General features: G+C 36.8%; 2 protein-coding genes across 8 annotated transcripts in view; one reads left to right on the top strand and one right to left on the bottom strand.

Annotated features, from left to right (window-relative positions):
* The window catches only part of LOC111324244 (centromere protein K), a 38,209-nt gene that overhangs the window by 3,131 nt on the left and 17,669 nt on the right, over window positions 1-17,409 (top strand). Inside the window, exon 1 of one of the 3 annotated variants that reach the window (XM_088759456.1) lies at window positions 16,796-16,932. The exons of 1 other annotated variant lie outside the window; for it this stretch is intronic. The gene's annotated coding sequence lies outside the window, so the exon portion shown is untranslated. Of the gene's footprint in view, window positions 1-16,795; window positions 16,933-17,409 lie in introns of those variants that run through there. One more of the 3 variants, XM_022927750.2, reaches the window with a different exon arrangement.
* LOC111324242 (HMG box-containing protein 1) lies at window positions 1,970-17,398 on the bottom strand. 5 transcript variants are annotated; one of them, XM_022927743.2, is made up of 9 exons: window positions 17,279-17,398; window positions 9,795-9,977; window positions 6,346-6,542; window positions 4,408-4,674; window positions 3,770-4,026; window positions 3,632-3,689; window positions 3,096-3,274; window positions 2,826-2,967; window positions 1,970-2,286 (listed from the first exon to the last, which is right to left on the bottom strand). In XM_022927743.2, the coding sequence occupies exons 2-9, from the start codon at window positions 9,946-9,948 to the stop codon at window positions 2,254-2,256; spliced, it is 1,287 nt and encodes a 428-aa protein (XP_022783478.1). In that variant the 5' UTR covers window positions 9,949-9,977; window positions 17,279-17,398; the 3' UTR covers window positions 1,970-2,253. The 5 variants fall into 5 exon arrangements, with proteins under 5 accessions (XP_022783478.1, XP_022783479.1, XP_022783483.1 ...); XM_022927744.2 differs by lacking the exon at window positions 17,279-17,398 and adding an exon at window positions 16,480-16,653; XM_022927748.2 differs by lacking the exon at window positions 17,279-17,398 and adding an exon at window positions 15,580-15,703.

Raw genomic sequence — 17,409 nt, 5'->3', positions numbered from 1 at the left:
CATCGCCAGTCGATCTTGTACTATTTGAGTGGCATCGGTTGTTCTTGATAAAATAATCACTAAAAAATATTCTGGCATCAAGTTATTCAAGCATTTAAAATTGAACTAAAATGCATTTATTTCGCTTTCAAATGGTTTCTAATTCAGGCTAGCCTAACGTCTCGATATAGCCTTTCTAAAGCTTTCTCTTCGATAATGATACGAGCGGCTGTTAGTTTGTTGTCGCTGTAAATAAATTCTGCACGTAATCGATAGCCATCCCCAAACGGTGTCTTTCTAGCAAATAACAGGTAGAATGAGGGAATTCTACGCACATTGAGTTGCCTTAAGATTCAGGCTTGACCAAATGTGGCCAAGCGAGCCGGCCTAAGAGTTTGTTAACCTTAGTTAGGACTTTGTCGACACTTCCTTCCAAATCTTATGTTAATTCTAGAATATTTTCTGAAAACATGCTTTGGAATGTTTTAATCCCACGTTTTTAACTTCATTCTGCATTATGGAGTGGTCTACAGTTACTTTATAAGGAATGTAAGAGTACGATTCACTGCAAGCTGAAGGGAAATAAGTCACTATACTATTTTACTGCGTGGACGGGAAGCACAGGCCTCCAAACTCCTTTGAAGCTGTGAACATCACATTACATGTCATTGTGTAACAACTTGATTTAAGGCGTTTTTGGGATTGCAACGAACGTGTTTAGTGGTCACCCAACTAGTTTAGCTCTTTAGTTATTTTGGGTGACCAGCAACTGTATGCATTTTTAATTTATTTCTCGTTTAATTTGTAACTAAGGTAATTTTACAGTTCAAAGAAACCTTGTCTTGAAAACTGTGAAAGTAAGACACAGCGGAATCGCTGTAAAACAGCTCCAGAATGCACTGAAACACAAGTATCACAAAAGAGGCAATGCCACATAATGTTTACAGCTCCTAAGAGCTTGGGGTATATGTGGATGATTAGGATTTATCTGACAAACTCCGTTTAAGAGAAAAGCCGGCATAATCATTGCGTGTGCCTCAGTCATGCGTTTAATACTGTAGAATAACCTTGTATAGGACAATTATAGTTGAACAACCTGTGTAATCAGTTTCTCGAAATTTCACAGCAGACGAAAACTCGTTCGGCGTCATTTGATGAAATTAAATGGAGAAAACCGATATTAAATGACTGGAAGAGCGATATAATTTTGATATCGAGGAATGAAGCGAGCAAGCAAGGTTCGAAAGATAACTAAATTAGTAAAGGAGGGGGGGTAAACTTCCAAAGAAACTGTGGTGTTGCGTCAGTGGAGCGAAGAGAACGGTTCTAACTAGTGGGCTTACTCTCGAAGCATCAATTTCAAACACTCCTAACGGTCACCAATTTACATTACCAACTCATTTGATAAAACCAAATTATCTTGATCACTAAAAAAGACAAAAAAGCCGGGGTCACAAACGAATGCAAGTGATGTACTCCTGTTGATAGAAGTGATCCATAACTCAGGTTCTATTCAAAATTACTTAAATGAACCCTTTACACCTTAACACCAGTATGCATATTCTCCATACTGTTCTCTATACATTTCCCAAGGTTCTGACGAGGAGAATTTGTCTAATAATCAAGAGCTTCTTTAGCTGAGGATCACTTCTTTTGTCCTCGTGATCTTAGTGTTTGATTAAAGGATGATGTTGTAAGGAGAAATTTTGGATGCCGGTCTCTCTGAGGGGTTAATGGGCAAAGCGAAACATGAAAAGGAATTTTACGGAATTCCGAAGATAGCGAATATAACTAACACCGGTGCTTAATATGTATCCCGAAATCTTTGGGAACTTTCCTGAACACTTTTATTAATCTTCTGGATCGTTGGCTAACTATCTACATTTCGAAGCATAGAACTGCTTGAACCTCTGCGATTCAAAACTGTCATCTCTAGCTTGAGTTAAAGATACTTCTAAATCGTTACGAAAAGAGGCTCAGAGACATAGAATTCGTTTTTCAAGCTGATTTAATCACAACCAGGTTTAATGACAGAATAACTTACCAAACTCTCAATACTATTCTATAAAAATCATAACCCAATAAAAAACATTTCACAACTATGTTGAATTATTTACAAAGAAGCTTTTAAATACGTTATACATAGTATAACTAATGCCTTGTTTTCCGTTAATGAAAAAATTCTTTTGAATTGGTTTAAAATATATCATATATTACAAAATGATCTAAAAAAGAATATATATTAGGCATCTGGAGATCTACTGCCGCACACTTTTATGGTCTCCTGTAGCTAATCTTGGAGGAACCCTGCAAAGGAATTAAAGCGAAAGTTACTTTTACGAAACTTCACGCGATATATATGAAAAGAATATGTGACTTAGGAATTTTTTTTGAGAATTCAATTTCTTTGATTGCCTAATCTCCTTCATCGCGTCTTTGTAGCGCAAATGACTAGTGTTTAATAAGAGATTGTGTTGAGTTTCTCAACAAATATTTTGCCATCATTTACAACATCTTGCCTAATGTGACTTTCAAACGCTAGAAGCTAAAAGTTGTATTTCTAAAATTACTACACTCTGACTTGTGTTTCAACTCATGTTTTTCATTACTATGGATTCATATCCTTTAGGTCACGACAAATATAAAAAAAGCCCAGTAACATCGCTTCAGAGACCATAACAATCGGTGTGTTTTCTGTTAACTATAACCATAGCTGATACATATTTTCAATATAAATCTACGTGCGTTGTATCAGAAATGCTGCAGCTATCACGCGAAAGAAATCTTGAGCTCGAGATCTAGTTGTTAGATAAAAATGTGGGAAGAAAGAAGAGTTGTATACTGACCTCAGAGTTTCTCTTTCTCTTCCAACAGTCTGGATTCACTCGTTTGTGTTCATCTGCTAACATTTTTGCTTGGATCACATACTCTCGCCTATCTTCTTGCTTCATAGCCTTCCATTTGTCACCAAGGATCACACTTATTGCTCTAAAACAAACAACGATGCATTAAAACATGATCATGAACAACATCAGCAACAATCTTTATTTTTTTCATTCTAAGGATAAAAAGCAAGGCTGGTGTGGGTCGCCGATAGCCAATACCTTTATGTTTACCTATTGTCTTTGCCTGGATGAGCCTGAGTGATTTCCAGTCGGAAGCGTTTAGCAAATAACATGAAGGCGTTCATTGGCCTTTTGCTGAACTGATGCGTATTGTTTCTTTTGACTGGGCTGAGTGGAGTGTGGGACCCTGACAGTAGTTTGGTTCTTCGGTGACTGTGCTCTTCTTTATCCTGTGTCAAAAAACAAAGATCATTATTGATTTAACAACCAAGAAAAAAAAAACCAATCAAATCGTGTAAGACTATTTACTAATACACATTTGTTATAAATCTCGTACATAGCCTAACAGACCACTGATAGCTCTGTGGCGCACGAAGGCTTAGTTTTCGCCTTCGGGGACTAAAATTGTTTTTTCTGCGCTTTTTCTTCGATTAATATGTCGTTGGCTTCAAGGAAAAATTTTTTCGACAATCTTAAAATAAATATGCTGTAGTTTTCAACTGAGTTCTTCTGCTCAATATCATCTGATATTTCTGTGCTGGTCACTGGTCTGGGGTGGTGGTAAGTCAATATCGCCTTGTACATACCTTGGCCATACTGCTGAGCGTAAGAGCGGCTGTAGAATCCATAGCCGTAAATTCTGACCTAAGAAAGAAAAAGAAAATATTGTTAATCAACAACAAACTCGGCTTGTGTGAGAAAGAAGACGCGGTGATCTGACGTACGTTTTCTCCTTTCCATCCAATTCATTTCCATTCAAAGTTAATCCCACAACTTCTGGGGCATGTGGCAAAACACAGACATCACCACGTTGCAAGGGCTGGCAACTTATCCCATAATGCGATTCGGTCGCAACAGGGTCAAACGACGCCCAACCTGCTGTGTCTGTTCCCTTGACGAAGAACGGATGGTCAGCGGTGATTTCAGCCTGAAGACTTGTTTCTTTATCACTGCATGATTTGAAAGTTACGATGTATTCATCCTAGTAAGGAAAACAACAAAACAAAACAAAGTTTTAGCGCCTAGCGTTTGGTCAGGGCATTAGTAAAATTTGCTAATGGACAAACGAGTTAGCCAACGTAACGTTGGTAAGTGAGTCAGTTGATCGTTCGGTTGTTAGTACTCTGATTGGCCATCTAACGGTTCAGCCTCATTTACCCGTAAGTCACTTATGCAGCGATCAGTTACTACATAAGTTAATCCGTCTGTTAGACAGTTATTGAAGCAGTAAATCAGTCAGCGGTTTAAGACAAGGAGGCTTTCGAAAGGCCAAATGTTCCTTCTAATGAATAGCTACACTTGTAACTTAAACCGGCTAAGCAACAGGTGCAGTTGATTTTTGATTAACCAAGATCTAACGTACCATAGTATTGTTACCATATTTCGTTTCAATCCTCTGGCAGTCTACGACTCGAAGTCCATCGCGAAACAAATCAGGAGATATTTTTTCCATATCGAGATCATCAACCGTTCGCCAGGTCCAGCCATCTTCGTCAGGGAAATTCAATTTGGTTCCCGCCATAAAATATTGCCATTTGGCAGCTGGTATAGTGTTTAGGAAAGTTGTTTGTATCGGAGTTTCTGGAGTGGTTTGTGACACATATCGCCAATTACCATTAGATTGAAGATCCTAAATAAGAAAAAAGATAAAATATTTGACGTTTGTGTTCATTTAGGCCACGCAAGCAGACTAACATCTGTCAAACACTCACGAAACATGTCTCGCAAAAGCTTCCAAAAAATATCGAAAATCTCTCGAAGTTGAATAAGAAAGCAAAAAAAAAAAAAAATTCTGAACCCAGTTCAATTCATTTCAAAGTAAACATCTCCGATAAAAAATTCCATAGATTTCGAAAGCCGTAAGTATTGAAAACTAGGTTCAAAGATTGTGAATATTGTTATTGAAAGTCGTGATACTCCGTTAACTATGTTTTTAGAATTTGTTAAAATGAAAATCATAAAAAGATTTTAAACTCTATAATTACATATTTCTTTGATATTGTAATAGATTTGAAAACTCTCTCACACCTCATATCATAAATGATCGATCGACTCTTAAATTCAATCTTATTTCGCCAGAAGTTTTTTTCCAAGAAATCACGGATTTCCCATGCCTCAGGCATATTTACAGATTCCTAGAAATGGTGGACCTAGTTAAATATTTTTAGCCCATATATGCAATCAAAATGGAATTTCCTTTCAGTTCAAAGAAAGGTCATTCGGAAGGCGCTGTGATCTAGAAATTTCTTTATTTGGAAACAACAGTTTTCATTCCAAGCCAATATCGAAATATCATGCAGCTAAAAATATTGATTTACCGACACGTTTACGTAAACGGAAACGCGAAAATAATGTATTTGCGTTGGCAGTTTTTATTTTGTTAGGTATGGCCTCAGTATTTATAGTCGGACGCAGAAACCGCCTGGACCACGTAAACTGGCGGTTTGTCGGCGGGCAGTGACAGTAGAAAAAAAACTCTCTTGGTAGAAAGTATAAATAGGCGAAGAAACAACAGAAACAAGGATTGGAAAAAAAAAAAAAAAAAGAAAAAGAAAATATTAGATTTCTCTGTTCTTAGCGAAGAAGTCGAAAACCTTCCATAAATAACATAGACTTAAAGTACATTTGGGTACATAATTTGTAAAACTGTTGACACTTTACCCTACGTGTGCAGAGGACATTCTTTTTTTAAGCAGGAGTATTGTTCGCGCAAACCTCAGAGGTATAGAAATATAAGTTCATCCAAAGTAACCCAACCTTGGGCAGCGTGTTTGAGCGTGGTCTTCTGTGAGTGTATCACTGAAACTAGTCATTAATTGCGGGGGTTTGACTAAGGGACCACTCCTTATTTCCTTATTTATCGTATATAGAAGGGGGGGGAGGAGGATTTTTAGGGGATCACATGGGGTCCAGGGAGAACGGAGGGAGATCATTCGTCTCTAATAGAGATTAAAGGAGGTGTTATAAAAAATTGACTTCCGATGCGGGGGGATTATCAAAGTACTACAGAGCCTTATGGGTAGGGGGGGGGGAGGGGGAAGAACCGGGAAATGTTACTGTGACACAACAACAAAAATCCTCTGGTTCTCCTTCCCCCGACAATATATAATAATGTGCTCCTACAGTATGTAGTATTACAAAATTTTCGCTGTATATGGTTGCATCTTTCCGGCAATAGGAAGAAAGATGTGACGATTTTATTGCGCTTTGAAGTTATGCGCGCAACACATATTAATTAAAGGTGCACTTTAATTAATATGTTAGTTACCATCCCCTGTCTTCCCAGTCTCTATCTACATACCATAATAAGCTGAGGAGGTGGGCTGTCGTCTTCACGGCGCCTGACATCAGAGTTCTCACCCCAGACTTCTCTCACCAAAGGACTCTGTGGACTGGTAGCAATCAGAGCAAACTCCGTCAGCAAAGTTACTTCTTCTGTGAGTAGATTCAGAGCAGGGGGAACAGTGCGAGGCTTTTCAGGCATTTGTGAGGAGTTTTCTAAATATTAAAGAAAAACAAGGTTTAATAAAATAAAAAATAAAGAACAATATTTCGATCATGAAATTGAACGCATTTTATTGTTTCCCACTTGAAACTTTGTCAGCAAAGACAGATCCCCTCTCAGCTCCCCCTGAAAACCATGTGATTCCTCCCCCCCCCCCCCAAATTCTCCGACTCCATCCCAGACGATAAATAGTAACTCGGGTCTCTAATCTTCAATGACTCGCGATCGTGATACGAAAAACCAAATGATTTACGGCAGTTTCGCGCTAAACCTTCGTGAATACCAAATGTCTGAATGCAGCAGGCTGACGGGTGAATACCAAATGTCTACATGCAACAGGCTGACGGGTGAATACCAAATGTCTAAATGCAACAGGCTGACGGGTGAATACCAAATGTCTACATGCAACAGGCTGACGGGTGAATACCAAATGTCTAAATACAACAGGCTGACGGGTGAATACCAAATGTCTACATGCAACAGGCTGACGGGTGAATACCAAATGTCTACAGGCAACAGGCTGACGGGTGAATACCAAATGTCTAAATACAACAGGCTGACGGGTGAATACCAAATGTCTACATGCAACAGGCTGACGGGTGAATACCAAATGTCTAAATGCAACAGGCTGACGGGTGAAAAAACAAAAACAAAAAAACAAAACAAAAAGAGAAACACTGATAGCGTTAAAATTTTATTCCTGTTTTGAGGACTGGTCATAAAATGCCGAATTCGATGACTGAGGTCATCAAAAAAGCAATTTCTTAATAAAAATGTCATAATCTAAAGCTAACTGTTATTGATTAAACTTTGGTAACAATGCACTCTTTATTTATGGGTAGTTTGAACATCAAAACTGAAAATAAAAGATTATCAAGCATAAAAATTTTCGAAGAATACTGGTTACACAGCTTACATACGCTTTTATCGTATTATCGTGAGTTGTCATGCAACTTGTAGTAACTTAGCTGCAGCTGATTCCATCCTAATGAAAAATATTGAACATTTTTCATGAGTGTGGTATGAAAAAAGGGCTCAAACTTCATTTCACGTTCAGATGCTCTATCAGTTGAGCATAAAAGATTTCGTCAGCGAGCCGCAAGTAAAACACTTGGTTTGTAACAATAACAATGACAATATTTGTTTATTTCCACCATTTGCAGATCTCTCTAAATTACTGGTAGAGTCAGACACTACACTCACAAACATACAAATATACGTGTATTTAAGTATACGTGTAATTATATAAATATAAATGTAGTATAGTAACAATGCGAAATACGCCCTGCATATTGCTAAAACCTATCGTTTACCATACTTTGCTTTATTAGCCTCCGCACGCTTTTTAATGATGAATAGCCGATTTTGAATGATGTGACCAGACCACGATCATTTAGTTCCAGCGAAACTAGCTTTCTAAACAATTACTTGCGAAAAACGAAAAATTTCTGCGACAATAAAAATTGTAGCACAATCACTATTCAAACAGCAAGTGAGTACATTTTTTTGTATACGTGCAATGGCATGCCCCAAATTAAAATACAGTCATCTACACTTGACTGTTTATTCTAACCTAAGTTCACACTGCTTCAAAGCATCTGAGTGGACATGGGCCGGAACGCGTTTAAGGAGAGAATCAGTTGCGAAACTTAATTTTAAAGTGTAAAGTCGTCTTCCACTCGAAGTTTTTGATTGAAGCGCTGTGGCCTGTTTTAACTTAATTTCTGTGTTTCTGTATCAAAGAATGAATTAACTTTAGGCATTTTATTGTCTCAGGAATTTACTCCGTCGCAAATATCAGCCAGGCTGAAAATTCAACTGAAAGAAATTGTTTTCCCCAACGTAAAAGCCAAGCCTTGGAGTGTAATATTTGCAACCGGATTTCTAAACACACGATATCCCTTCCACCATAATCACGTGCTTTCTGAGTCATTCCCCTCTTTACAAACTCTATTTTCAGAATTTTATTACCATTTGCCATCGTGTGAAATAATCTCGTGGCCGGAAACCGGCAAGAATCAGCTGACTTTGGTGAAATCATAAGATGTCGGTTAAATTCAACTTTTTTTAGGATACGCATCGACATAGCGTGCGCCGAGCATTTGTTGTGTTATTCCTTATGTGCCGTGTTGAACGGAGCTGGTTCAGTTATTAAAGATTAATTGTAATCTGTTTGTCTCTCAGATCCATTCTTGCTGAGATAAGGACAAAAAGATTATCGTCTTCTCATTCTATTTAATATTCTTCTGTGAGGCATCCCATTTGAGATAACTTTGATTTTTTTGAAACATCAAACTGTTCGTGTTTTCTGTATTAATCAAATTGGACGTAGCTAATAAAATCGTATCTCGTTCTTGATCAGTCCGACTTGTCGTATATTTATGTCTTGTGACTGACTAAAAGATTTGACGGTTATCAGTAGCCAGAATCAGTCGTTTTCTACGCTTGTTCGGAAGATACTTTTCTGAGTTTAGCTGTTTGGAGGTTTTTTTCGGAAACACCAATTTATATTTTTTTTTTCGGAAACATCATCAGTTAAGTACACCCGCGAGAGATTATTAGGAAAGAATATCTCAGCTGACAAGTGAAATAAAATCCGTTAAATCCCTTTAATTTTTTTTTTCGCGAGTGTACTTGAGCAACTTTTATTTTCCACTTTTCTTTTTATGCAGACAGGAAACGGATGCCAACTCCACTTAAAATATCGCTGAGATTGATCAGAATTTTACATGCAATTGATTAATCAGCCCTCTCTGATAAATTTACCAAACACTGAAGTATTTTGTCAATTGGACTTAATTCACAACAGTTTACGGACAACTTATCTAACATCAAAGATATAATGACTGTTTTCATTGAAAACAGTGTTAGAACTGTTAGACCTAACACCACGATTTAACGGTTGAAGTAGCTTTTTGTCTGACAAATTTTGAAACGATGCGACAAAACAAACAAAAAAAAACAAGCAAAATATGGATAAAATCTTCCTTGAAATGAGGATCTTACTTTAGTACAATTATTTAAAATTTAAAAGGCTCACTTTTGTCAATCAAATGCTTTTGGTTTTAAAATGTGGCTATAAATTTAGAAAGGATGATAACATGTTTTCATTGAAAGCATTTATTGGAATTTGTTTGGGCTGAGACCAGGCTTGTTCAGAAAAGCGTCTGCAACTACTAAAAAATTCCGGCCCTTCTTGAAATCAATTACGAACAAGCTTGAGATACATAATCTGTCCATCATACCTTTCATTACATAGCAGGTCTCTTCTTCCATCATGTTCTCTTCTGCAATGTGTACCTTATCCAAATGATATTTCAAACCGTTGGAGCTCTTAAAAGACTTCGGACAATGTTTGCATTGATAAGGCTTTATTTGCCTTTCTTTAATTGGCTGCATCCCTCAGGAACAAAATTAACCAGGAATCACTAAAAACGAGAAAAAAAATTTCCACAGATAAGTTCAAGACGTGCCTCACCTACGGCGAGCGAAACCTAAATGAAGGAGGGGTTCTATTTCCTATAGTAAACAACCTAACTATGGAAAGCAAGTTTTGACCGGTCATATACTTTGGAAAAGCCCAGAATATTTGCATTTATTTTCACCGAAATAAAGATTTGATTTAATCCCTCGCCAGACTGTTAGCCAGACAGTAATATAATATGTGTTTACGGGAATTTTTTTTTATCACGACAAATTCAGAGATGAATGAAAATCGGTTTAAAAACCAATCCGCGATACTTCTATCAGCAAATTCTGGAACATTTACGTACTTAAAACAACAAACATTCAACTTCTAATTTTGACGGGATTAGTGGTTTTATATCGGCCAACTTTCATATCAGCGATGTGTCCAAATGATTTATAGTTTCCTGGAATACGTACTAACCGTTATTATTTTAGTCTTAAATGTAAATAAAGACGGCAGTTCTCTATCGCTCAAAATTAGAAAATCGCACCACAAAATCGCTCCGCAAAATCTGAGAGCTCGAGGCCAGAATTCTGGCAGAAAACGTAGATTTTTTCTTAATACCTTATAATTGAAAAAAGGGTTCACGTCTTTTATCATTTGGTGACTGAGCTGAAAATTTTGTGAGCCATGTTCTTCTATAGTTTTGAGAAACCCTTCAACAGTCAAATTAAAACTAAACTGCCTTTACATCAGCCCTCGTTAGCAAGTACACTGCGTTACGCATGAGAAATAACAAAGCTGTAAATACAACCTAATCGGCTAGCTAATACATCTAAAGTTGTTCAACATTTTTCGATACGTTTCACTTTTGAACTAAAACCGCCTCTTTAGTAGAATTTTATTCCGTATGGCAAAACGGAAACAAAAATTCCTTATCGGCGTTAGTTTCACGCGACCCGCCACAAGATCTGATTAATGAAATCGCCCAACACGAGACAATGACCACACTATGAAGTAAACTTTAAAGAATGCTTACCACCTGAGCTTCGAGTTTGACAGTAGATATAATCAGTCAAAGGAAAGAAAAATTCACTTGGAAAATCCCACTCGAAATTTGAAAGGTTTGATGACGTTATAAAGTTCGAGTTCCGTTCAGCGAAGTTTTGTCAATTCGACGCATTCCTTTTCGATAATTACTTCATACTTATGCTGACAAATCAGTTTTACTTTCAATTTTCATTATGCGGTTCGGCGCATCATATTTGATAATTTACCTGAAGGTTTTACTAGAGAATTTTATAAATCTGTGATAAAACTTCGAATCGGTACTAAGGGCTTTTCAAATACTGGGCAAGATTTGACAAAACTTCGCGATATTTTAGAGATCCCTTATGCAAAATACAGTGCTTGTCATGAGTAACTTAACAACTTTGAGAGAGAGTATACAAAGAAAACAGTAAGGAAAACTTAAGTCTATCGTTGCCACAGAAGGCAAAGTCTTCTGTTTTAAGACAATGCAAATTTAGTCAAATGAGAAAACCTCTGAAATAGGGAAGTTTATGAATGTGCGTTTACAACGTCTAGTGCGAAAAAACAGTTGAACCAAAGAGGAAATACAACATTTGAAACTACGCCAAACCTGAAATTGATCTTGTAAGGATGAAAATCTTCGTTCCACTCTGAACAACTTGAACCAACACGAGAAGAATAAGATAAGAAACTCAAAGATTAACAGCCAAGGTGAACTGCACCGAGACAGCGAATCATGATTCGAAAAACCGCAAGTTATCGGAACGAGTCCGTTCAGACCACTTCGGTTTTTCCTTGCGCAATTAGACTATTGTTCCTGAAATGGACTTCCTGGAGCGAAGTGCAATGAAATATTAAAGATTTTTCAAGTGTTTCCATGGCAGTACGCCTCCATTTCCACGCTGGTTCAGTTGCGTGCCGGTTGGGTATTTTTTGGTTAGATATTAGATATAAATATTGCTTAGATTTTGGAGCAATGAACAAACTTGTTTCCTCCGAGAAACTGGTACATTTTCGTCAAAATTGTCCTGTTCAGAATTTAACAAATTTTATTATGCCAATGGCAAGTTTGTTTGCCAACTCTTGATTATCTTTCACCTTAATCTTAAAAAAGCTTTTCACTGTTAAAGTTTCACTTACGCAAATGAGGCGGAGCGCATCAACATGAGAATTAAATGTTTTGAAACCAAATTCAAAATTTTGTCTCTACATATACAATTGGAAATAAGTCCATAAAGATATGAGTGTTAAACCTTGTATCATGCATGGTTAACTGATGTAGTTGGCCGCCTACGGCAAATTAAAGTTCTTAGGTCTTCAAAAGTTCATTTACGATACAATCAAATTCAGAAGTTTGTAGACTAAACTTAGAGGCCTAGACATCGATTCATTTTTTCAGTTTCACCATTGATTATAACGAAACACTTCTCATAAGGGAACAATTGTAAGACAAAATATTTCAAAAATACTTCGGCGTCTAAACTGCAAGATGTTTCTTCAAATAGTTGCGGTTCTGACCGTGTGGTCAATTAGTAAGTCTTCGATTTACGAGTGTTCGTCAGTCAACCGCAAAACATTCATCAACTTTATGAGTATACAAGAAAACTGAATCAAATTGGTAATGCATTATATGCAATGCCAGTTTTTTCAGTTTGAAAGAGCTGAAGTAGAGCATAAAGCAAGGAAAGCCAAGTAACTTGTCGTCGTGAAAACGCCGTGTATCGCAATAAGATGCAACTTTTTGACGAATTACGATCTCAATCGAAACCATTGTTTCGGAAACAAGTGCATGCAACCATAAATCTGCACATCTTGTCATTTTTTACGAAACTGAAAGTCGCTTAGGTAAATTCCCCTTGACGATATCACAGTCTAATTTCTGTAAACAAGCAGTTTTTGTTGTGCAGTGTCTACAACCTAAATTATTGCAACCACACATAAAAAACAATAACAACCAAGCAGTAATGAGGTGCATCGATCTCTGGTAACGAACTTTACCTTTATAAATTCCTATCTTCACTGACTCAATGAAGTTGTGACAACCGAGAGACAACGCATCATTCAGTTTTACCATCTCAAATTAAGGATATAAACGATCTAAAAGCTATGTAAAAACATAAAACCTGCAAGAACAAATCATCATGTGAGAAAGGAAAGAAAATGGTTCGCCCGACGCATGAAACGTAGCCACAGTTGCATTTCACAAACTTTGCCCAAGCGTGTTCAATAGCACAAAATCTGTTGTTACTTGAAAATGACTACTTCTCTACTCGACCTTACTTCCCATACAGCTCAGCTATCAGTATTAAGCGTCGAAAAATTTTACAGCCAAAACAGTAACACTGACAGAGTCAAATTTTCAATTCAGAATAATTAACCTTTATGGCTTAACCCAGTTACAACAAAATACCAGTGCAACATTTCAATAAAGTACGGGCGTTGTTTGAAAAGGCGCTTCTTTTCACGGCTTAAAAAATTACAGTTTCCGTTTCCTACCAGAAATTCCACTCCTTCATCAATACAGCGTGGATTTCTGTCAACATATTGTCTGAATCGAAATAAATCACTTTTCTTTAAAAACGCACTGAGACATATATAAGATATATTTGTCTCAAGAATAGTTGGAGAAGAAGAGGAATCATTCCCGTGAGAAATTTTCACTTAATTGAGGGCCCTCGAAAATAAGCAAAAATAGGTGGCGAACGGTAACAAAATAAAAAAAATGTTCATTCAGAGATAAAAAAAGTGAACTTACTGCAAGTGAATTAGTGAAAAAAAAAAAAGAAAAAAAAGAAACATCATGAATGAAGTGTTTCAGTGTTTCGAGGCGCTAACATAATTATAAACCAGAAAAAAATGCTTTGGATAAAATCAGATTAAACACTTAACGGTATTCTCCTAATTAAATTTCCAGTAAAAAAGAGGAATGATAAAATTAAAGCCGGAGACCTCAGACTACCGATGCTAGTCCGTAATGTCTGTAAGGATGTCAATTTGATGAGTAAACATTCGCTGGTTTGGCGTCATGTTGACCGAACCCAACTCAGGTCTTCACAAAAGTTTGTCAAGAAAGACAAAGAGCTTTGTGGCAAAGCTTCACTACAAGACCACGCTAATTTTACGAGCGACTTCACAAAAGGTTATCACTGCACCTAAATATTCCGCTTGAATGCAATGAATGCTATAAAATTGTTTTCGGTTGTTTAGCCTAATAGAGCCGATTTGATCCTTAGAAAACGGATGTTTAATAAATATCACACTCTTCTACCATTGTTGTGGTGTTTGTCTATATTTTAGAATGCACCGCCTATGTCATTCGTAAATTGTCAAGCAAAGGGCGAAGAAAAGATATAAAAATGAATTTATATACTACGCCTTTGGCTAGTTTTCAGTGTGGAGAGGTTAGCTCTCGATGTATGCACGGGATGTGTAATTTTGCGAAAGTCCAAAATGGCAGTAGATACTGATATCTCTAAAAAGCTTAATAAGGCTATAGGATTGTTCTTCAGTCCAGTGGTCTGGAGGAACGAGTTTAGATCAATGCTTTCTCAGGTGTTTTCTTCCATAAATGAATTAATATTATTTCGGTGTTGCGGAGAAATGTATCTAGAGACATCAGTTATAAACATTCACGGATGGTCAAAACGAACTTGTCTTTCTCTAGATTTGGGTAAAAACTTTAGGGTTGATAAAAACTGCAAGTCAAGATATACGACATATTTAGATTTAATTTGATAAGAAATCAACTTATATAGATTAGGAATAAAGTTTTGAGAGACTAGATTTCTCGACAATTGTTTTTCGTGTACGAAGCCGTTGGAACATATAAGCGTTATGCAAGTACTGAGAAAAGTGCACCGTTACCGCTTGAGCCCTTCATTTCAATTTAGCAGCCTTATCATTTAGTGAAGGCGGTAATGAAAAACATATATCTTGGACTAAATATAGGCTAATTATATATTTAGAAATGACCTGAAATTTTAACCAATGAAATAAATATAACAATCTTTCAATGTCAGTAGTGGATTTAGGATTCAGGAAATCAATATTTAAACCTTCCTTTGCCAAAAATCAATATGTTTGGATTAATTTTGAATAATGTAATATTGGCGGCAGCAAACGCTCTTTGATATTACAATTATTTTTAAACTTCAGTAAAATAACGGCTCTGAGTCTCGATAAACAACCACATTTTGAGAATTGTCCCGCGCTTTCACGGTACATTTCAAGACTAGCTGAAGATTTTGTAAAATTAGAAGACAGATGATAAACTACATTAGATACATATTTCAAAATCTATGATTTCAATCGAAATAAAAAATCCGTGCACCAACAGGCACTTGCTTTTCTAGTACGTAAACATGTCTGTCAAATCTCAATCACACTTCGAAAACAATCGATTCTATCATAAGCAAATCGTCTAGCTTCGATTTCCTTTCTTTCTCTCGTTTGTTTTCAAGTTAAACCACCCGACAGAGTTGTGTTTTGAAAGAAATCGGTAGAAAATTGGCATTTTCCGGAGGTTTTTATCGCTATGAAAGAAGTCTTTGTTTTGAACTAGACCAACAATGAACAATGGAAGACCTCACCTGATCTCAGAATTTGCATTACAATAGAAGTAAAAATATTCCTTCACCAAGTCAGTATTTTTTTAAACGAAAGCTCCTCTTTCTTCCACATCAGAACATTTCAAACAAAAGCGAACAAATCATCCATGTAATATATTTGATACTGTGCGATCTTGTGTTCTAGAATGACCTTTAGGAGGTTTTAAACTTGATAGTTAAATGATCTTGCTGGGACGTATTCTTGCGGTTTGGTATTGTGTAAAGGAATGTCATTGAAAGATAGGTCTTTTTTATCGAAAACGGATCTCATGAAAGCAGGCAACTTATTCACCACAAAATCCCGTTCTAAAACAATTTCGTGCTGTGCTTGTATAGCCTCTATTACGTAGATTAATCTTTTTCTACTGATTAGTATTTAAAACGGATGTTCTCAGTTTTGCTTCCAAATGGAAACAACTTCACCGGGTCGTATGATTGCAATCCACTATGGAGCGACCTTGAGAAAAAACTTGTAACATCCTGGGGGAATCCCCGATGAAAATATTTTGAAACTGTCCTTTTAAAGAGAAAACAAGTATAGAATCTGTTGATTAACGACGAAAGGGCTTAGAAATAGGCTAGAACAAGAATCAAAGTCGTCTTCCAGTCACTTGTTTACGATATGGGACTATTGTATTTTTGTCATTACTTTTCGAAATTTTTTGTACTTTGATCAATCATGTCCGGACTTTGTTTGGAACATCCCAGAATACATGATCTACGCAATGAAACATCGCATTTCGATTTCCAAACCCGAGCGAAAGAGAGGCGAGATCACGTATCGTTCACTTGTAAGCTCTTTTCGGCGCAAGTATTGCTCAGGCTTGCAGAAGCCGTCCTTGATATCGCAGAGTGCTTTTGAATGAAAATTTCCACACTTACCTCGAGTTTGTCACAATTAGTGTCAAAGAAAAGTGCGATCGCACAAAAGCTTTGCGAATTTCTTCAAGATGTAACGATTTTGTAGCCTGTCTCGCTAAGATTACGCGAAAATCAAACCTTTTCGACCGCCAGCCGGGAAGGCAGAAAATTCTTACTACGGACCGTAACCGACGCCATTGTCCTTTCAATTTTTTTACGCAAGTTGCTATATCAACAACAATTTAACGGTGGTGATTGGCTATTTGCAACAATATGCCGGTCAAAATTAGTTCATTCATGGAGTGTTGTCACTCAAATTTGTATCACGTGATATGTCATGATTACGCGCGTAAAGTGCTTGCCCAGGCCTGTCAACATAGAGTCGAAGGCGCTTGTATTTGATTATTGATTCGGCGATGAGCAAATGCGTCTTTTGTAATCGTGGAGATCTGCACCTATACGTATAAACTGACGGTCAGTTGTTTTGTTTCGTACCATCGAAATGCTCTTTAGCTCGAAAGAAATCTCTTTTTTTTAAAAGAAAGCTCTTTTACCTCATATAATGACAATTTCGCGCCTTTTTAGCAACATGGCGGCTCGCAGTTGAAATCAGAGATTTCTTTTAGGATGTTTAACTGTTATACATTTTAAATGGTGTTACTTCAGGTATTTATCAGTGGAAAAACTGCATCTTTGTCGTTACAATCCTCTCTCTGGAAAATCTATCCCGTGGTTTTTAAAAAACATGAATGGAGAAGAGAAATAAGTGAAATCTTCAGTTCCTGCGTTCCAATAGAAAGTCAATTATTTTAAAACTTACCCCCAATACGATTAGCTTATTGAAGTGTATTCCATAAACTTCCGATGTTATAATCTGCTATGTTTTAGAGGGAGACCAGGATCAACCTCTTTCTATTTATCAAATGTAATGTTATGCTTTTATTATGCAAG

The sequence above is a fragment of the Stylophora pistillata genome, chromosome 5, assembly GCF_964205215.1.
Source record: "Stylophora pistillata chromosome 5, jaStyPist1.2, whole genome shotgun sequence".
NCBI classification, from domain to species: domain Eukaryota; kingdom Metazoa; phylum Cnidaria; class Anthozoa; order Scleractinia; family Pocilloporidae; genus Stylophora; species Stylophora pistillata.
This window is presented reverse-complemented; position numbering and strand designations above follow the sequence as displayed.

Bases quoted from the DNA above. Each gene is read 5' to 3' on its own strand.
- LOC111324242 (XM_022927743.2), bottom strand. From the start codon at position 9,948: ATGCAGCCAATTAAAGAAAGGCAAATAAAGCCTTATCAATGCAAACAT. The intron at 4,675-6,345 runs GTATGTAGATAG...TTTCTTATTTAG, and splicing joins CACCTCCTCAGCTTATTATG to GATCTTCAATCTAATGGTAA. The intron at 2,968-3,095 runs GTAAACATAAAG...TGTTTGTTTTAG, and splicing joins CATCCAGGCAAAGACAATAG to AGCAATAAGTGTGATCCTTG.